Source organism: Hippoglossus stenolepis, chromosome 18 (assembly GCF_022539355.2).
Source record: "Hippoglossus stenolepis isolate QCI-W04-F060 chromosome 18, HSTE1.2, whole genome shotgun sequence".
Lineage (NCBI taxonomy): Eukaryota > Metazoa > Chordata > Actinopteri > Pleuronectiformes > Pleuronectidae > Hippoglossus > Hippoglossus stenolepis.
In genome coordinates, this window is record NC_061500.1 from 14,835,049 (window position 1) to 14,857,184 (window position 22,136).

General features: G+C 41.0%; 1 protein-coding gene across 2 annotated transcripts in view; it reads left to right on the top strand.

The window, feature by feature from the left end:
* Nucleotides 1-22,136, top strand: part of fibcd1b (fibrinogen C domain containing 1b) — a 112,698-nt gene that overhangs the window by 47,540 nt on the left and 43,022 nt on the right. For both annotated transcript variants that reach the window (XM_035141732.2, XM_035141733.2), the window contains one exon: nt 7,129-7,265. In XM_035141732.2, the coding sequence (XP_034997623.1) occupies nt 7,129-7,265 (137 nt within the window). The remainder of the gene's footprint in view (nt 1-7,128; nt 7,266-22,136) is intronic.

A 22,136-nucleotide genomic window follows, 5' to 3' on the forward strand; every position in this document is an offset into this window, starting at 1 on the left:
AGGTATGTGGTTTTAATAGGGCAGTGGGACACACTGGCTGAGGCTCTGTCCATGGTGCTGAAAATGTTCAGTGGTGGTTAAAGCTTCTGTTTCAGATTTATGCCTCCAACCACCTTCCAGAAGTTCCCAGCCTTAACACAGTTACACTAAAACGCGGCAGAATTTGCGGCGGCAGTAAATAATAAATCAATCAATAGAGAAATTAGATCTTTGCAGAATCATTATCTCACAGTAGGTATCATCGCCCAAACGGGCAATAATGTCTTCAAGTTTTAATTTGCTGTCTCCTGGCTCTGCGCTAATTATAACGATGACAGAGACAGAAACACAATTGGTCCCCATTGTTGAAGAAACCATTAGTCAATTTATGATCTGTGTAGTGTGTGCCCAGTGTATGGGGAGAACGCAATTACAACACCTCGCAATGCGATGCAACGAGATGTGAAGTCACAATACTGCTCTTAACAGAGAATGAACATATTAATTCTTAATGGCTCATGTGATACATTGTTTCAGATTGTGCATGTAAGGGGAAATGTCTGGTGAAGTGTCCATAATTAGGAGTAATGATAAATGAGCTCTATGTATTTTCAATTCGTATTTTACATGGTGTAGTCAGCATCCAGTGGAAGGTGGTGAGGATGATTACATCAGCCCTGTTGTGGCTGTAGGAGAATCTCTCGTGGATATTTGCTGTTCCTATTATTTCGAACCAACCTGTTGGAAACAAGTGTCCACTTCTGTCAAATATTACAGCTCATTACTAATATTTTCCCGACATGAGCATCTCCTCCACTTGCAGCTCGGAAAATAGATCTATGTGTCAGAAAGTTTTACTCTTAAAGTTTACAACACTTATTTCTATACAAATTAGATAAGTGAGAAAACCGATATTCTATTTTTGCGCCGCAACAGGGTAGGCAAAGCAAGTAATTGCTCTGGGCCTCAAGCTGAGAGGTGTCTACAGTGATGACAATTTTTGTGGAAACCACTCAAAGAGATATTGAACACTTAAATGTGTTTTTTTTGAGGTGTAAACTAAATTATGTGACTGTTTTTTGATGAAATTCCTTAATTCTGGTTTTATTATCACATTTATTATCAAATTAATAAAAAAAACTAATAATTATGAATTGAACATGGTTCCTAACACTACCCAGGGTTTCAAAACTTTGGGGTGAAGTTTTACTTAAAATTCTATGAAGGATACAGGACACTGCAAAGTGTGGTCTGAGACCCCCTAACAAGGCCCCATACCACTACATTTCTGCTTAAACCTTTGTAAAGTTAGCGTTTGGTTAAAGACTAGAACATTTAAAAGGATGATGTACCTGGGATGATATTGGGGTTTGCACTTAAGCTTTACTACTTTACTTTACTAGTTTTTATAAGTACGGTATACACTGTTTATTTATTTTGATGCTAAACGAATCAAGTCCCTTTTGCCAGGGCCCCCTTAAAGTCCCTTAAAACGCCCTTGGTTATTATATGCAGACCTTTGACCTTTTCCTTAGCCATCGCACAAGGGACATACAGGGACACTGCACCAGACTGTTAGATACAATTCATTCTGACGTTTTGAATTTACTCTTCTGTGTGAAATGGCCTTTTTTATTATTATTAATTATTTCCATGGCCTTTGACTGTTATTCTTAAAACAGCAGTAATTTTACCCACTCCTATTCTTAAAGCTGGGATACGTCACCTCCCACGTCATAAACCGTCCTGGGCTTCATACAGACAAAGAAGATTCACTAAGAGCCCGGTCTTGTGCAGAAATACTTAAATTATTTGCAGTGGCAGTCTTTTCCTTATTTCTTTTTCCCTTTTATATTAACCCAGGAGATAATTTTAACTCCAATAATTTTCTTCAGTAAATTAGGTCCTAATTAGGCTCTAATACTTTGCAATGGCAATGGCGCTATAAGTCACTGTTATTTGATTTATAATTCATTATTGCTACTTGAAATTCAGGTAGGCTTCATGGATTCAGAATTTTCCCAGAGTGCATCACATTGACCTATTTAAAGCACAGATATCCTTAAGCCATGTAAATGTCAGGAGTGAAGCTGTTCAACATTCAAACAAATTGACCAACCAGCTCTGAGGTTCAGCACCATGGACAGAGCGTCACATGTTTTACTTCACAAGGTTTAAAGCGTCTTATACGGTTATACATGCTCACCATGATATAATATGGTAATGCTGTACAGTGTAGAAAAATACACAAAAGCAGTGCGTTCCTTTAAATGTTATCTACATGCACTTTACATAAAGTCCACCAACTCCTACTCACAGGCCTGGTTTTCGCTCACAGCACCCAGAGGCAATCAGTGCGTGTTTTTTGTAAAGTGCAACCTTGACATTTTATCAAAGACATCTTTCACTGAAGTAGAATAAACACCACATCAGCACTAATCACATATGGTATAAAACATATATTATACACATGTGCACTTTTATGCAGCATGCAATACATTCTCGTGTTGACCTACATGTCACTAACACATACACTATTGATCCTTTTGTAAGTCAGTGTCACTCTTACATACTGTGCGGTCAGTGTACCAGGTGCTAGGGCAGTTGTGGCTCAGGCCGCAGGAGGTGGAGCGGGTTGTCCACTGACCAGAGGGCCGGGGGTTTGAGCCCAGTCTCATTCTCATTTCACGTGCCAAAGTGTCCTCGGGCAAGATACTGATCCCTGAATTGCTCCTGCCAGCAAGTGTATAAGTGATGTGTGATAGAGAAAGCGATACACATAGATGCACTGTTAGAAAGTGTGTGAATGGCAAAACTTCGATGTAAAGTGCTTTGAGCGGTCATCAAGGGAAGCACTATATAAATACAGACCATTTACCATTTTACTGACTGTCTCATATACTAAGTGTTCACACTGAGGTGCAAATAAATTAACAAAATAAAACATAAATAAAAACTCTACGCGTGCATACGCAACGGCACATTTTCAGATGTAATGCTCATGTCTGTGTGCAAACTTAAAAACCCCTGTAAGAATCCTACTTGTCTCCATAAGGATTTACAAGTTAAAGTTCAAAGCGTTTGTCAGCTATGAGCACATGCATATTGCTTTGACATTTACTACTTTTTTTTTTATTAGCATTTTTGCTGCTATATAAATAATTCAGAATTATAAGTAATACATTTTAAAACAAAAGTAAGAAAGTCAAGTCATGAATAAAGGTTGGATGCAGGACGTATTCGTGTTTGGGAACCACTGTAATGCTTGTGACTAAATGAGACGTGTTAGCTGAAGGTAGGAGGGCAGGGTGCATTTAAATGAGTTCACTTCCCACTGTGCAGTGCCTGAGATGTCAGAGTGACTTGCTTCGGAGGGTTTATGTAACTGAAGATTTTGTCCCCACACAGACGGGTTTTAGAACAGTCTCTCTCTCCTCAGAGGTCCCGTCCCACTGCCACCCGCTAAAATCTGTGTATTCAGAGCCTGTTAGCTTATTACATTTATATTAACACACATTAATAAGTCACAATAGGTGATATATTCCTTTGTAAACATTGGCTTTGTCTCTTGAGTCAGTCCCACATCCTGCTGCTACAAATGTATAGTTCTCAGCAGCAGAAAATAGCACAGAAAAATGGACTATTTTAGTTCCTTCTGTTAGAAACTACAGTGGTGACCTGATTTAGGAAAACCCTTTTTAATAAAAATCAATTTCAGCAGGAACCAGAACAGTTCAGAGTGTCAGAACGTATAGAGAGACAGACCGATCGTATACTTTGGTATTTTTCGTGGGAATTGTTGGCAGTGAGAAAAATATAGAATATCACCAGCCTTGTCCTTTAAGCGTTTATAGACCATCAAAGGGGAGTTACTTTGGAGCTGGGATCTATGAGATCTATGGACACACAGCCAGGGGGACTGTTCAATAATAGAAATGTAGTTTGTCAAAAAGGAGTATAATTCTACAGGTGGGAATGTAAAGGCTCGGTTTGTGCTGGAAAGGAACTCAAACAGAGGAGTCGGACAGATACGATCAGATAGCACAAAGCTTACTGTAATTCAACTGAGGCTCCATTAACAGCTGATCTGTCCAAACTAAGCAAGAGAAGCAATCTGCACAGTATCCTACTGGGAAGAGGAAAATGTGCACAGCATTGCAATCAGAACCAGACCACATGTGAACAGAGTCTGGCATTTTGTTTGGAATAGATCTCAGCCAAATAAAAATGTAATTGGAAAATATTTTTTTTATGAATTATCTCGTTTTCATCCTTTACACAGAAACAAATCATATAATAAATCATATCAAACAAACATACGCTCACCATTTCAAACCCACTATCTCCACTAATGATAAGTAACAAACAATAAATTCAAAGTCAATATATACAAACATAGATATAAAGTATAAGTATATATTTACACGTACATCGTCCAGGAGGAGTGAGAAGTCAATATGTTCCAATATCTTAAAAGTCGGGTTGGTAATTTGTTTCTGAAACACTTTTTTATGTTATTCGTTGAAATCCTCTTCACGTCCTGAAAGCCATTGATAGATTTAGAAAAAGCCGGTGTCTGTGGCCCTCGCATTACTCGCATAGTCTCTCCAGCAGTTTTCTAGTCAGTGCCCGTTCATGTGTTTTGGGGGCGTGGCTTTGACGAGAGGGCTGGAGGGCGTGGGATGTCTTGGTTGCATTTGTTTTAAGAGTAGCCTGCTCTTGCTTTCTTTTCCAGGATTACCAACCCTAACTTTAAGACATGGAATAGAACCAGGAGAAGGTTCTTAATTAAGAGCAAGAATGGGTTGCTTGAAAATAAATAAAAAGAGATAACCAACACTAATGAAAAAAGGCAGTAGATCGTAGAGCATGACCAATTAAAAACAACCCAAGAAGTGAAAAAAACTCCTAACTTTGCCTCTTTTAGTGAGCTTAGTAAAGGCCTGGTAAAAGGTACAAAGGCAGGAAACTGACATGTCTCCTCTTGCAAAAAGCCTATAGTCAAAAATGAATGATGCATGTGCTCAGATGTTATTGTCTGGGGGATGGATCCAGATGGAGATCACATGCTCATACTTGGTGTAAATTGAGGAAAAAAAAGCCCATAATTGTCCATGCAGGTGGAAACAGGCAACATGTCGAGGGGATTATTACGGCAACATGTGCACCTGACAGTCTGGCAGGAAACGGAGGCAAAGTGGCCGTGCGGTGAATGCCGGAGAGCTGATTGGGCGATTGGAAACTGGTTCACAGGTGTGTGCGGGAATTAAGCGATGGCTGAAGGCGGGGGAAACACTGGGCGAGTTGGAGAAGCAATAACTACTGCGGGGCGGGAGGGAACAGCCGGCGCTAAAATGACAGGAAGCATTAGTGACGGGCGAAGTGACAACAAGAATAATGCGAGTAATGTTGAGAACGGGTCGTAGCCGTGACGGGAAACTACTTCTGACACATCATGTCAATTAGAGAGCGAGGGTTACATGTTGGGCTCGGGGAAGATGACAAGCAATGTGGAGGAATTACCAAACAATGGAACAGCAGAATACTTAATGTGTGTGAAGTCGTGAAGTAAGTCAAGCAAGTGGACGTGTAGTAGCAGCACGATCAATACGAGGGTCCACGGAAGAGGAACTTCTCCCTCGCAAAGGATCATTTAACACACAAAAAAAAAACTAACTTTGATAGCCTTTGTTATAGAGGAGCAAATTCTTAAATAATGATGATAGTGTCTTTTTTAATGTCCCATGGAACCGAGACAGCTTCAGCTTCCTGTAATGAAAGAGAGCGACTGTGAAATTCTACCATTTATGTGTGATGATGATGAAAGTCGGAGCTTATTAGGCGGACAGAGAGACGGAAAAGCTTCGGGGAGACCAAACATCCCATATCATGTAGGGACTGTAACAAAAAAAAAAAGAAATCTCGTACGGCCTTTTCAAGAACTCTCCCGGCTGTTTTAAATTCAGGAGTTTGACCCGGTGAAGGCTGGCATGCATAATCTATGACACTGTACTCATCACAGAATTCCTCTCCTTCCTCCTGGGGAATAGATTTTTTCTGTATCCCTGGTGTGAGACGGGTTTCTGAGTCACAGACGAGGGTGCTGCCGTTCCGCACGGCTGTAGCTTACAAGCCTCCCGTCTCTTTGTCTTTGTCTACGCCCTAACTCTTCATGAATTCTCTTTTTATATCCTGCACCCTCTCCGTTTGTGTCGTAACTGTGAGCCGTACTTCTTCCTCCCTCACTTTTGTTTTCCTCTTTCACTCACAGCTTGTGCCGTCTCAAATCTGCGTCTCTGTGCTGTATTTCTACTTCTTCTCCACAGCATCCCGTCTTTATTTGGAACAACTGGCCTTCTGTCTTTTTTTCATTTATCCTCCGCCCCATCCGTCTCGCGGTCCATCTTTTTTGGGTCCTTCCTCTCAGCACAGACATTCTCTACCTCCTCATTTATGTTTTTTTTTCACCCTAACTTTATTTAACAGTGGTGTTTCTCAGTTTGAGGCCAGGACTTATTGATTTCACATTCACATTTTGTAAAGCTCCAACTGAAAACCCCGCTTGCACTCAAATCTACCCTGCTTGTGCTTGAATTCCTCACTCCAGCTTCAGCTCTTCTCCTCACGTTCACCATGCGTCTGAGCGTGCGCAAAATTCCCAGACGTATAGTGATTACACTGTACGTCTGTGGATTCTTTAGCTTCAAGAGCCCCGTACATTACAAACAGGAAGTCCCCTTTATTATTACACCACATTCCCATTACTGTGATTAAAGAAAAACAAGCATTACAAAATATGAACGTAAAATAAATAAGTCCTGGTCTTAAACTGAAAGATCATGCCCTTGAAAAGAAAACAAACTCATTGTGCTTTTTGAGATGCATCATTTTTGGAAAAACAGTCCAGACAGCAGAGTACGCTGACATTGTGGTTTGTCATTTTGACGGGACCACTTCACACCTCATGTTCACCGTACTCACGTGCCTCTGCAGAGCCTGGCTGCAGACAGAAGACGGGGTGACATGTGTTTTCTCGTGTTTTTCCTCATCCCCTCTCTTTGTTCTTACAGCTGCGAGCGCTCGTTGCCCTCGCGAGCCAAGTTGGACCTCATTTAATTTCATGCCTCCTCTGTTTTCACCTCTCCCTAGGCTCGCGCCCACGTGACTGCGGCGATCTGTACGCTAGTGGTCAGAGGGAGGATGGCATCTACTCCGTGTTTCCTGTTCACTACCCTGCAGGCTTCCAGGTCTACTGTGACATGACCACAGATGGAGGAGGCTGGACAGTGAGTCAGAGGAGAACACACACGCACTACTTGTGTCCACAGTGGACACACGCACACGACACACAAAGCTCTTAAGCTGTTTCAAACTAAAATGGGAACATGCCCTCAGTCGCTACATTTTCACCAGGGTTATGATCAAGCAGAGATTGACGACAATGGAAATGGAAGGTCTTTTCACTATGTCTGCACTCACAAACCTGCTTTTATTCGCAAAACAATTACAAAATAATAACGATTTAACATTGCTTCCTTTCAAGTGAGCGTCAATAAATGAGCTTCCCTACTGTGATTTTATCCCCAAGGACCCTCAGTGATTACAGTTGTACTCCCTTAAGAATCCCACGTATCAATCCGGAAAGGTCTCATTAAAGTTTTATCAAAGACGCAAGGAGGAGAGAACATTTCAAAAGGACCGCTCCATGATTTTTTTTATGCTTTGTTTAGAAATTGGGGATATTAATTAGTCAGACTTGAAGTGAGAATGTCAACAGTAAAGTGCAGAAAGGAAATGAATAAAGCAGCAAGTGAGAAAATAAAACGGCTCTTAGAGACACCGCGGAACCTGAAATACATTGTATGAAAAATGTGACAAAAAGTTAATGGAGCCATAATGGCGGAGGTTGAGAATCAAAAGCTGTTGTAAGCTCTTACTGCGAGCCTGTGTTGTAAAGGAACTTCCTGTGTCATGGCAAAACATCCCAATTTCAACGCCACGCTACGGACATGCCCGTTCAATGAAAATGAAGCCTTTCATTATTTATTCAAATATTTCATCTTATTTTTCCTCGATGTCATCTCAACCTGATTTTGAGGTGAATCTAATAACTTTCTTCGGGAGTTCGTTAAAATATAACGCCTGAGACTCTCCAAAATGGCCAACTTCCTGAAGGGTGACGGCCATTGGCCCAAAAGGCTTTTTTGTACATCTGGACGTGCAACAGGTCCCTGCCAAGTTCTGTACGTGTAGGTGACACATGCTGAGTGGGCTGCTCCGTTGAGATTGTCTAAGTGACGCTGGTGTTGCCACGCCCCCATGAGCTAGAACCATAAAAGTGTTTCACCACTTTCACACATCGAACACGTTCTGACCCTCAAGAATGCAATCGAAGAGGCAGAAGAAAAGCATAGTGATGGTTATATAAATAATTCCTTCAGTCTCAAAAGAACCCACAGAGATCGAGGCGGGTGCTCTGGCCCTCATTTTATATATACAATATATTTTCTAATGCTGAGATATAACACCTAATAAAAAAGATGGGACATGAAGATACGGACAAACTGCAAAAGCTGTCTCATGAAAATACAGCTTCTTTTATTTTTTTTACTCGTGAAATTTGTCACTGTGCCTCAAGCTCACAGTAAGAGACTGTTTTCATTATAGCTGACAAGAGTTTGACCCGGTTATGTTTTGGTTTTGTAGGTCTCACGCTCTCGTCTTTGTGTAATAATATTTTGAGAGGATTTTGTTTTCCTGAAACAGATGGAAACATAGAGGGAACATGGATAAAAATATAAGCACCTCTTAATGTGCGTGTGTGTGTGTGTGTGTGTATTTTTCTCCTTGATCAAACTTATGTCACTTGTCTGGCCTCGCTAAGGCAAACACAGTTGTTTGAGTGAGACTGTATAGTGGGAAGTGCTGTGTCTTTTGGGAATGAGAGACAGCGAGGTGAACAAACATTGACACAGAGCTGTTTGAAGTTATATTTGGAAGTGTGTGGTTTAGATGTATTTCACACACACACACACACACACACACACACACACACACACACACACACACACACACAATCTTACTAGTTAGAGCCATTTATTTCCCTTTGTTCTGAAGTGTACCGTCGCAGCCCTCAGGGAAAGCGCAGCAGTTCTTAGCAGAGAACTAAGGCCTTGTAACACTTAAGAGATTTAGATTCCAGCTACATGAATCCATCACAGCTCCTTTTTTTGTGTGCAGGTTGTGACACATCTAAGTGAAGCATCCAAGTGCAGATTTTTGGGATCTGTCCTAATTTATTCAAAGATTGATATTCTGAGTTTTGCACAATGAACTCTTGTGTAAATAATAAGCTTCTTTCATGTCATGCAAAGTGGTTCAGGCTGCATAAATATTGTTCCACCTGCTTTACCAGATAAAATGAATCTACTGCCTTTAGTTACACGATTGAGTGTGTCATCCTCTTTCTGGTCGAGGGGGTGATGCGGTTTTCTTCACCAAGATTTTGATGGATATTTTAAAACTTCCTCACATGAACACGATGTGTTTCCTCGCTTGTGTTTTAGACGTGTGAAATGTGATAAGTTTTACGACCTGCTAATATATTTGCTTGTAATGTGTGGCAGGGCCATATTGAAGTTTTAGGCTAAGTATCATTTAAGTAGGCGCATATCACCAGATCTGCTTGTTGCCTGCATTATTCTTGTTATATTATGACCTTATTCTCGTAAAATTATAACTTCTTTCTCAAAATATTACACAGATATCTCAATTAGGACTTTATTTTTGTAATATATAAAACAATATTTGTAATATGACAATGTTTTATTGTGATTTTCTTCTTAATTTCGATTATCTTCTTGTAATATGAGTTTATTCTCAATCAAGACATTATTCTCATGATATTAGAACTTTATCTTCTTTTTCTTTATCATCTCAACATGGACCCTATATTGTGTTCTAAGTTCTACCATTAATGCTTATAATAATAACACACATAGTGTTATAATGAAAATAATGAAAAGCTAAAGGAAAAGCTCTAAATGCAACTTGAGTCATAAATCCTCGAATGGTTTGACGCTCCCATTTTTCATTCACTTCCACCACAAACACATAGGGCACGTATCAAACCTCAGCCTAAGTCGCCGTTACATTGGCATGACAGTGATTTGTGCGCGTATGTGTGTGCACTTGTAAATCCGTGACTAACTGCGCGAGATAGGCAAGGTCGTACCCTCCTATCACCAAATAAAGCAGGACTGTCACAGTGACAGAGTGCTTACAACAGCATGATGGAAGAGGGCTACATACCAGCCTGTCAGTGGGTAAAGGTGTGTCGGCGTGTGTGTGTGTGTCTGTGTCTGTGTATGCATGAATTAATGTTTGTGCCAGAGTGTGTGCGCACACTCGCAGACGGAGCTCGGGAGTCAGATCAGTTTCCAGCTCTTTTTGGTACAATGCGGCGGTGTTAAGTAAGCGCTCCCCGCATATTGTCCTGTAACAGGATTTACATAGAAGCCCAGATTGAAGTGATAAAGCAGTCGTTGCTGATCCTGCCAGGTGCGTTGAGCTGATTGTGATAACGCTTGAGCCTCATTAAGAGATCAGCGTGGTGTGATCCAGCGGGGGCAGGTAGGGAGACGGGATGCTCGGCGAGTTGAGTGGCTTACTGTCTGTCTGACGGCTGAGCTTAAATAAGGAATGAGCCATATGCTGCCACCCTCATTAGCATACTTCAACACGGCGCCGCGCTGTTGCGGGAGACTGCTGCAGACAGACTGAGAGATGAGGAGGTTACTTGGAAGAAGAAGAGGAAGAAGGAGGAGGGAACAGAGGAGACAGCAGGAGACAAAGAAAAGATCTGAGGTGGTGGGAGAAAGTGAGACATAATAGGGAACAGCGAGTTTATTTTTCCATTCTCTGCAACGCCTTAATTCACATATAGCCTGAAATAAAATCTTTGTTTCCTTCAGTATTTGCGGTAAAGAAAATAGCCCGTAGGGAGCCTGGGGGGGGGATAATGCTTCTGTCTTGAATAATAGTGACAAGAAGTGACTGGATTGAGACGTCAATCTGCAGAACTGTAGCATCAGTGAGTGATGACCTTTAGGAGATGTCTGTTAACGTCTCTTGTGAATTTGGAAACAGCGTATGACGAGATGTGGACCTTCTGTACGATCAGCTCAGCAAGGATTTGTTATGTCGTGGTCATGTGTATGTGCCCATGATTTACTATGTTAAAGAAGCTGTTTTCCATAAATGCTCTGCATGATGCACAAATCAAACCAACCCGACACAAGCACGCACAAGCACCACAGTCTCTCACTTTAGAATAAGAAATTTGGCTTTAAAAGTCATCTCTGTATAAAACTGCACAATATCTACCAGGTAATTCAAAAAATGTCTGTCTGTCTGTCTGTGGAACGCGAACTCTCGTAAATCATTGATATAATCGGCTTCTGTGTCTTGAAAAATTGCCTGAGAAAGTGCAGTGCCAAGTTTATTGCAATATGGACACGTGATACGTTCAATATTCCTAAAAATTGAATAAAGCTGGCAGTGGGGGCGGGGCATGATGCAAACAGTCAGCTGAGGCCAACATGTCCTCTTCTAGGTCCTTGGATAAAATACAGCGGTGGTCGACAAGTGGGTGACACTGCGGGTCAAAATCGCCAGATCATTTTTTATAATTTGATAATTTCTATTTCATCAATTCGGACATATATGAGCCACACACATGAACAGTCATAGAGCCAATTCTATTAAAAGTATGGCCTTTAAAATCCTAATTGCACATAAACCATGTAGGATGAACCGTTTTCTTATTTATTCTCCACTAAAAACTGTTTATAAAAAGCTCTGCTCACAACGTCCAGCCCACAAACAATACAAAGTGACAGAATAATGTAGAACCGTTTGAGGAGGACTCACTAATGACCAGGAATATTTCTGAAGTAGCTCCAGAGCAATGACACAGGACCATAAAACCGGCAGGTACTGCATCAGAGGCCCAGGCAGAAGATTTCACCCAATCTTCCATACTGTAAATTACTCAATGCCATGGCTCTACATAAATCCCAATGCTGCCTTATCAATCGTTTTTTCGCTGAATGCTGTAAGAGGTAGAGCTGTTTCCCTCCGGGTTCGGAGAGAAAAAGAGATGATGTGTACCGCACCTGTCAGCTTCCTTCAGCGAGAGAAAGAAGTGGAAAATGTACGGCTGAAGTAGCTTTGAGGCGTCGCAGACAGGAGGGATAAATCTACAGTAATGTGTCCTGCTAGTAGCCTAGTAGCCTCAAATGTCCTTGGCTGTATGGATACAGCGGTAATGCAGAATACGAGATGTTTGCACTGAGTGCTGCTGACATCTCTGGAATCACATGAATCACATGAACATAGGGAGCAGCATCCTCGAAGGTATAATGAGTCATAGATCATAGAAGCCAGACTAAAGGAGGCTTCTAACAAACTCTCTTTGGATACTACTGAGGGCAGTTCCAGGTTCTTTGTACAGGCACTATGCTAGATTACCCATAATGCCGATTTATAGTGTTTGCTTTATGGAACTGAGCATTATACGAACGCAAGAACGATAAATACCAATGCAAGTACTCAAATATAGAGAGTGAATGGTTGCACAGCTTCTGCTAGAGCCAGGGGATCCTGGGTGGAGCTGAAGGGGGTTGAATGAAGGAGTCTTAGGTTCGATCGACTGAGACACCCTCCTGTAAATCAATGTGAACGTGAACCAACACAAACAATTGGTAGTCGTCCTTTTATGAAAGGAAATTAAACAATGGACGTCTGACAGTAGAAATTCTGAATCCATAAATTGATGCATAATTCCTCAACCTGTGGTGTTTTGCCACTGCACCACTGGTCCAGTCACGTATGGTGGTTAATGTTGTCTTGTGTTAGTAAACTTTAGATAGATGCTGTGTCGCTGATATTAATGTGCACAGCTACTGACCTAATGAGTCTTTTCGAATTGTGATCCTGCCATTTTACATTTAAGTGTCGCAGATTAGACCCGATGTATTTAAAGTAACACTGTGACCAGCACCGGCAGCTTCTGCAGCCACAAGGGATGATTTATTCTTTTTAGCTTTTAGTCCGAGCATTCATGTCCACGTCCTCTCAATCACTTGACCAAAACTGCAAATGTGTCGTACCACTCACTGAGCTGAGACGTGGCTGAATGATATATAATCTTAATGATCCTTGGCTTCCCAAACCGGACGCACCGTCGCTGTAACAAACACACCAAACTCCATTAGGATTTAAAAGTTTCCTCACTGTTTTTAATGACTTTAAAATGAACTTTTTAATCGATCTTTGCTCTTGCACTACTCCAACTTAACTTGCTGGGACTAACTCCAGTTTAAGATGCTGCGTGTGGGCATGGACTGGCAATGACAGAGGCACCAGTCTTCCTATCGCAGGTCAATGTACCATCAGTATGACTTTAGCTGCTGTTGTAAGGTAAAAAAATGATTTCAGAAAATCTTGAGATATTTAAATGTCCTTGTCTTTTAACCTTTTCGTTGTGGTGGTGTTCACCAGATGCCCACACCTGTGATGCAAAAACACATTCCTGCCAACGGTTTGAAATGATTCCACTTGGCATGCAACTGCCAAGATGCGCAGCGATGCCTCACAGGCAAGGAAATACAAACAACACTGTTGTTAGAGCTCAAGGAAACATATTAGTCTTTTGAGGAGTAACACTTAGCCTACACCCACACAAATACCATCTCCTTCAAAATGAGCATTTTAAGTCTATGCCAGAAATTATCCACATCAAAATGCCTGAAAACGCATTAACATGACCATTCAGATAGTCTCCTCTGCAGTTGGTTGCTTAGCTGCAGGAGACGCTACAGAAGAAACAACCAGGGATCTCTTATGGACCGAAGACATGCAGGGTGGAACTGTTCCCGCCAGTGAAGCGTTGCGACATTTGTTATTGATTATCCATGTTGCTTTTAGCACTGGTAGTTGAGGCTATTTCCGTTTCCATGATAAGTACATGAGGAATGAGGGAAGGATACATAGTTATGGATAAGACCCAGCCAGGAAGGGAATTTGAGTGTTTGCATCATTGGTTACAAAAGTCTTCGTTCTGACCACCCAGAAATGAAATGTTGGACGTGTTAAACTAAAACGGGCTCAGCTGCATTTCATAAAGTCTCTATTTAAAGCCCTGACCCTTCAAGAGTAGTAGTAGAAGTAGAATGGACGTCAAGAAACCTCCACAGTGTAATTCAACAGTGGCTGCTGTTTAGTAAATGTTGAATAGCCTCGCTTTAAATCTTAATGGAACAATAACAAATCGCCAACGCTCGAATGGAAATTGCGACTCAAGCTACCGAGACTTGAATCCACAATATATATTATAAGTGAGGAGACATTATTGCAGGTTGATGTGGACGGTTGTCGGAGGAAATTGGTCGGTATCTCTCCACCGTCATAACTCGAGCCCTGGAGAGTGTCTGACCACAGACGCTGGAGGGATGAGAGCACAAAGGACATAAAAGAAAAGAGCTGTCATTACTCGGCCCGGAGGTGTTTAATACAAACAAATACACACAAATAGAAACACAAATGTACCAAATGTTCTGCCTATACCTATAAAGGAAGGGTTGGATGTTACAAAGCAGGAATAGAGTACATATCTACATCCTGTAAATGCGTTTTCATGCTGTGTTTAATAGTTGCTACCAGACCTACCGATATACTTCACACACACACACACACACACACACACACACACACACACACACACACACACACACACACACACACACACACACACACACGAGCGTCCCTCTCTCAGATGAAGTAATCCTCTGGGCATGTGCTCTACCTCTTTCGGCACTGAGAGATTCCAAATGCCATTTAAATGCAGCCATACAGCTTAGGGTAATGTTTTCTATTATTACTATTTTATTTGTTAAAAGGACGGGACTAAAAATGACCGCGGCATAAATAATGAACGAGAGTAGATACATCCGAGTGCAAGCGCGTGCAGCTGCATTATCAAATGGTGCTTTTATCAGAAGTACCGCAATCACTCTCAAATATACAATTCAGCTAAGAACTGAAATGTAAAAGTTTGAGATTGAATGTACGATTGTGTGCGTGTTGTATGGCTGCTTTAGAGGCTTTGAGTGGCTTTCTGAGCGTTTCAGAGTCTACGGCCGGGGCTTTTTCAGTGTCTCTCTCCTTTGCGGGGCTTCTTCAATATTTCATCTCTGTTAGTTTATTGGTTTGGAGAAAAAAAAAAGAAAGACGAATCCGGGATGGATGTTTTTGTACTTGTGTCTTATCTGTAAATGCTTTGTAAGGCAGGGAAATTGAAAACTTCTGAGTACAATCCAACTTTTGTTCAAAGCATAATTCTTCTTTCCTACGTTCCGTTTACTCACATGTTTGCCGTTATTTACTCTGCAGGGACAAGGATGCTGACGTGCTATTTTTTGACCCTCATTAGCTGGAAAGAGCGGACACACGTTATTGTGCAGCTGAAAGAGAGAATGAGCTGTCTGCTGGTCGCATTATCACAGGTAGTGTCAGACATGTCCTAAGGATATTAGTGCCATTAGCTGGGGCTGGGTGGAGGTTATGTGAGGAAAGGTTAGACAGTGTGTGAGGGCTGCTGCTGTAGGAACATTCACTGATTTCATATTTCCTCTCTCCCATTTGAGCCTGACACGAATCAATGCAATGTCACTGCTATTAAAAGTTTCATAACCAATTTTATTTTTTTCCCCCGAACTAAAAGCTGAAGACATGTACATGCAAAGGAAACATTCATGTGTTTACAATACAGTATATGGCAGATGGTCAGTTTACTCTTACGCTCTTTGTAGACAATAATCTTCGTCCATACTCACACACCTGAAAACACAGATCACATGTATGAGTCCTGGCTCACCGCTGCCAGTATCTTTCCCTGCACCGGGTCGGTGTCATGCCCATGCACGGATGTTAAAAACAAGTTTCAAAACCCTCGGCAGGAATCTACCTGTGTTAACCTCGTTTCTCCTAATCCCTTAACCCAATAAGGGAAACCGCGTTTCCTGCATATACGACGTTTACGAAATCAGATCACCGCCGAAAGCCAGGAATAATCTTTTTTTTACCGAAGTAGATGTAAATGCAGAAATTGTGTTTGCATGCGAGTGTGTGTGTGTGTGTGTGTGTGTGCGTGAAGGAGAGAGAGAGAGATAGTGTGTTTGCGGATGATTGTGTTTCTCCTTCTGTTGCTGTGTTCGGAGCACATCTGTCTTTCTGATAGGATTATAAAACATTCACCTACAGATGTTAGCGGTCCTTTTTTTTTTTTTGAAGATAGAACATTCTGCAGGCTGCTGTGGATTGTCACCATATCATCAATATTCTTAACAAGTTAATTAAATTGTTAGCGATCCCTCTGCCCGTCTGTTTTGATCTATTTTAAATCTAGGAAAGGAGGCGTGAGGCAGCTTTATTCTTAAAGCTTGGGTCATTTATTTATTTATCTTTTCTACTCCGTGTATATATGCGAGTGTGTGTGTATGCGTGTGTTTCCATCCGTACTTTACCAGTTTTTCTCGGTGTAATCCAGTCTGTCTCACATGGCTGATCTATTAATCACTCTCTGAAGATTTTACCAATTAACCTTAGTTAGTCAGTATAGAGCAACGGCGCTAAGTGACATCTGCTGCCAAAGCACCGAACGTATAAACATAGTGTGTTCGCAGTGTGTACATGCCAGGAGCTAACAAGCTATTGGCACTTTTCCTATTTTCCACCCAGTCATATGCCAGGAGTGTAAATCTGCCCCAATCAGCTTTGGAGCGCTCGTGGCGATTCTTCCTCGCACTCTGCTCCGGTCTGTCGGTTCAGGGTGTCCGTCTGCGCTCGCCGTGGGCTCCCAGTCGTTGACAGAAAGCCTGCTGAAGAGCTTAAGGCTGCTTGTTAAGTAGCCTTCATCTACTGCAGAGATTACAGGGAGCTTAATGTGATCATGCCAATGCAATAGCCCATTAGCAAGTGTTGGGTGAGATGGATTGGTGATTTACTTGTTAATACCATTTGGCCATTTTACTTCAATGGGGCGTTTGTTGGTTAAAATGGTTTAGTCCACATCGTAAGGTTTATCTTACTAGTTCAGTGCCCATTCTAAACCAGCCTGTTTGGAATGGGCTGTTTTCTTGTCCTGTGTTAATGCTCCAGAGCTACTTCAGAATTATTCCATGTCCTTAATGAGTCCTCCTCAAACAGTTCGACAACATACTGTCACCATTTTGTTTTCAACAGTCTATGTTGCAGAGTGAAGTTAGAAAACGTTGTGTTCATCCTACCTGGTTTATCTGCAATGAAGCTGTAATAGTCCAAAATGTTTCATACAATGAAACTTGCTTTGTCATTCTTCGCCTGTGGAGCTTATATAAGTTTGAATGATTTACTTAACTGCTGTCTTTTTTTTCATGTTAGTCATGGGCCAGATACTATTGGCCGCAGGCTGCCAGTTGCAGACCACTGCAGTAGGTAATCTGAAGACGTGGGATGTTCAGCTCGGTCCACACACAGCTACCAAAACATTTGGCGATGCTACTTTATGCCGTCACGCTCCAAGTCGCTGGAACGGCCTTGCAGAGGAGCTGAGGGGGTCTGAAAAACTTGTGTTGTTTTTTTTAAATATAAATTAAAAAAACACCAAGTAAGCCTGAATTATGTAGTGATTCATAAAGTTATCTTTTTATAATCCATTTATTTTTTTATATTTTATTGTTGATTGATGATTGTTGACAATGATTGATTGTTTTATTATTTACTTTTCATAAAATTGTTAGTGTTGATTCCATTTTTTAATCACCTAGTCTCTCTCTCTCGCTCTCTGAATGTGTTGAACAATTGTCTAACACATTTTTAACATCCTTTGTTTTATAATTCTTCTGTAAAGCACTTTGCACTTACACAATTGCATTTGATTTATTTGAAAGGTGATATAAAATGTGATTCCTTTCCATAGAATTAATTTACAACATGAATTTTAGATGTTAAACTGTCAATTCTTTCTTTATTGAGCCTTGGTGACACAGACACTCGGGGGCGATCTATAAAAAATAATGTTAAGGATTCCTGAGATGTCCATATCAAACCCTTATGACAAAGAAATGTCATTGGTGCTTGATATTTTAGAATGTAACCCTACACTTTATTGTAAATAAATATGAAGTAAACTCAAGTATAATCAACGTATTTACAACTTAAAGAAAGTGTTTTCATGTGAATATGAATGCATATCTTTTCTGCATTGTTTATTCAGTAGACTGTTTGTTGCATGTCAGCAAACATAAATCCCAATATGCCACGGGGCTCATATTGGCCGATTTAATGGGCAAAACGATATATATCGGTTGGCGTGTAATTCATACAATGGGTGATCCAAACACAAGCAGACAGCTCCTACTTTGTAAGTTCACACCTGATGTTACAGAGCGTCTCTCTTCATGCGTCACGAGCGGCCAATTAGGATCAGAGCTCATCTCCTCGCTCAATATGCAAAAATAACTTGTATGTAAATTCTTTCTGTAAAGACCAAGTGACGACTGAATGTCTGTGAGAGAGCGAGAGAGAGAGAGAGAGAGAGAGAGAGGTGCTGAGTGAACCAGTGCTTTACAATGACATAAGATTTTATTATTTTAAATGTGATTTAAAAAATTAAAATCAATATGTGAAGGGCACCGTTGATACGGTGATGGTGGCCACAAATGAATCAATACACAGAAAATACTTAAAAGTGTAGAAATATTTTTGTTTTATTATAAAACTCTAGCAGGTCAGGGCACTTCAAATGAGCAGGACATCCTGTATATGTGTTCACACTGTTAAAAAGGTATATGGCCGCCCAGACCACCTCAGAATGCGATCTTATTGATCAGATCGTGAGTGTGTTACTCTAAAAGCTCTCCACGTGTGATCAGACCACCTGGAATGGAAGGTAAACCCAGGTCTGAACAGAGCCCTTTTGCCCTTGATTCAACTTTTCCTTGGATGATACTGTACATGCTGCTGCAGAAGCGTCGCAGGTGATTCTGAACAGGTTTCCTCTGAGAGATGGGATGTTTGGGCTTTGTGGAGTATGTAGAACAGCTTGCACGAACAATAAATTACAAAGACCGGCAGGGAGAAGGGATGAAGTCAAAACGCTGCAATATGGAGGAAGAATGATTGGGGGTGTGAGAATATACAAGATGAGAGGGAGTTGAAAGAAAAACAGATATTTCATAGAACATACAACACAACATAGAAAAAAACTTATTTTGCAATGAATAGAAATAAATAAAACCTTTGTGTAGCTTCAGATGTTGCATTTTTTAAAAAGGTGTTGATTCAGTTTCATGGTGAATAACAACTTAATTAATAGCAAATCAAATTATATTTACTGAATAAGAAATGTAAATGTGCTAAATTATATTACAAGGTTTCGGTTACTTTGTTTCCATTAGAATAAAAAGATGGACCTTACATAATGAAGTAGGTCGAGCATGTTTCAAACAACATTAGCAACATTTAGAACACAATGCACATGACTGTTCCATTAGCTATGATTATTGTGTTCAATAATCATAGCTGGTGTTCCAATATACGACCGCAGGGCGTGTGGTCTCTATTGATCTTGCAGCCCAGTTTTTGGATTGTTCCGTACTTTATGTTTGGAAACCCAGAGGCCTCACTCAATCCGTTAATAAAATGACTGCTGTGTCACCACTGCAGCTCTGTGTGTGTGTGTGTGTGTGTGTGTTTGTTTGTGTGTGTGTGTGTCTAAAACATCACCTGCCTCAACACCCAAATAGAACAAGTATCTCTGCTTTTGACCTTGACAGCTTCGATGTCAGCCTCTATACCCTGTAGCTACAAATTGTGTGTAAGGATTTGTCAGTTGGGATGTTAAGCTGTGTCCCGGTGGAAACTGTGAATCTGTGTGTGTGTGTGTGTGTGTGTGGGTGTGGCAAGGTGACCTAGCAGACAAATATCAATAAAACAGATGCATTTTGAGCCGCAGTATAAACATGTACAGCTGCAAAAGTGCACTTTTATAGACATATACACTCTGAGCTAGAGAGCTGACTTTCCTCTCTTTAAAAAGGAAGTTGAAAAGTTTTGTGACACTGCCAGTCTTTTAAAACCCTCTCTGGTACAGTATGGTTTGAATTAGAGCCCTACTGATATATAGATTTGCTGATAATATCTGCCGATATGAAAACTCTTGTTTTACAGAATAAACAAAGCAGAAAAGATGTGTATTCATTTATACACTTTACATGAAAAACTTTAATTTCTTTGAATCTAAATATTTTGGTTGAATTTGTGTTTTCTTAAATGTGCAATAAAGTTTATGGTTACATTGTAAAATATCGACCCTCAATTACATTGTTGGTCATTAGGGTGTAATAACAACATCTTGCCAATTTTTCTTATCATATATAGATTGCCCGATATATCAGTATTAGACATTTTTTGACTTCCTAATATCTGTATCGGCATCAGCCCCGAAAATCCACATCTGTCAGGTTCTAGTATAAATGCCAGGTTTGATCAGGGCCTAGATCCTGAGACATTTTCTTTTTCTTTTTTAGTTCCCGACTGTTGGTGACTTAGGTATTTAACGTCTGTCGGGTTGTCATAGCTCCCATTCAGACCTTATGCCAGGTGTAAGTGGAGTCTGGGTGGTGAAAGTCAAAGAGCAGGTACTGGTCTGCATGAGTGGGTTTAATGCTTATTCCACACACAGTCACACAGAGTTAATTGTTAAATGCACACATTCATTTAAGATGCATGCTGTGACCTTTATGGCTTTCCATACACTGCGTTGTTCATACATAGATATCCACACTGACATACACACAGTATATACATGTATACACATACACCCAGTCACACATGGCCTGTGAGCTACTGACACACCGATGGCATGGTCACCAACGTCCAAAATCCCATGACTTACCTCCACTCCCCAGGTTTGATCACCGCTTTTCCCACTTGAAACCTGTGAGAAAAGGATTACTGCCACTTTGTGAGCTACATTTCTCCAGGACACACACGGACACACACGCAAAACCTCCAGGGTCACCGTGCAATTACACCTCAGAGGGGCCTCTCCAGTCGCACAAGGATACGAGACATAGGAGGAGGCACGGCCAGCAAGACGAGAGTGTTCTGAGCTGCTCACTGGTTAACATGCTGCTGTTGAGCACTGCTTCATGTGACCACTGGCCGGTATCTCACTCATGCACTGACTGACTCACAGAAGAAGTTAGCTTTCTGCCGGTGCATTGCCTCGATTGAAACTTAAATACCTGTGCTCACGAAAAAAAAAAGACTAAAACCTTATCTACATCACAAAACAGTTTTGAGAGAACAATGCTTGTAATTGTTTCCATCTCCAGATCTTTGTCATATGTCATTGTGGCTCTTCAGTGCGTATGCAGCCCGACAGGCTTTGACTTTGTCAGAACTGTGCTACCGTGAGTGATACATTGTTCTCAAAGACCACAGACGCTTTAAATGGAAATTAGAGGCTTGAGTTATCATTGTCTAAATTCTTTTTATAAAGATCGACGAGTCTGTTTCACTCTTTTCGGTGTAAATCAAGGAGAGGTTTTTTTCTTATTTTCTGAAGTTTTCCTTGTGATTTATTTGTTTGAGGGGGCACTTAATGCAATTTTCTCACCTCCCGCTGCTAAATCGGCGAGTGCCAGGGGAGAGAGAAAAACAATTAAAGACGGATGAAAAGGAAAACCTCCACCTCATTTTTAACGTGGAATAATCTATCGCAGTCTCCTCTATTTCGGCTAATTTGAATGTGGGGACAAGGAGGGCGAAGAGGAATTAAGGGAGTAAGATAAGGAGGCGGGAAGGTTATTATTTCAAGGAGAATTGTCAACCTCGTTGCCTCATAAATTAAAGACAATCATACTTGACTGCAGTGCCTCATGCACAGAGTTTCCTGCCTACATCTGTGAGTTAAATCTCCCCATGTTTGCACAGGAAATCTGTAAAAGAGCTGGAGCAGAGGCAGACTCCCTCCTGCAAACAAATCACTAACATGATGACGGTGCATTGTTTGCACTGTCAAAGGCCATGGGCTTTTTCCTGAAGGCCTT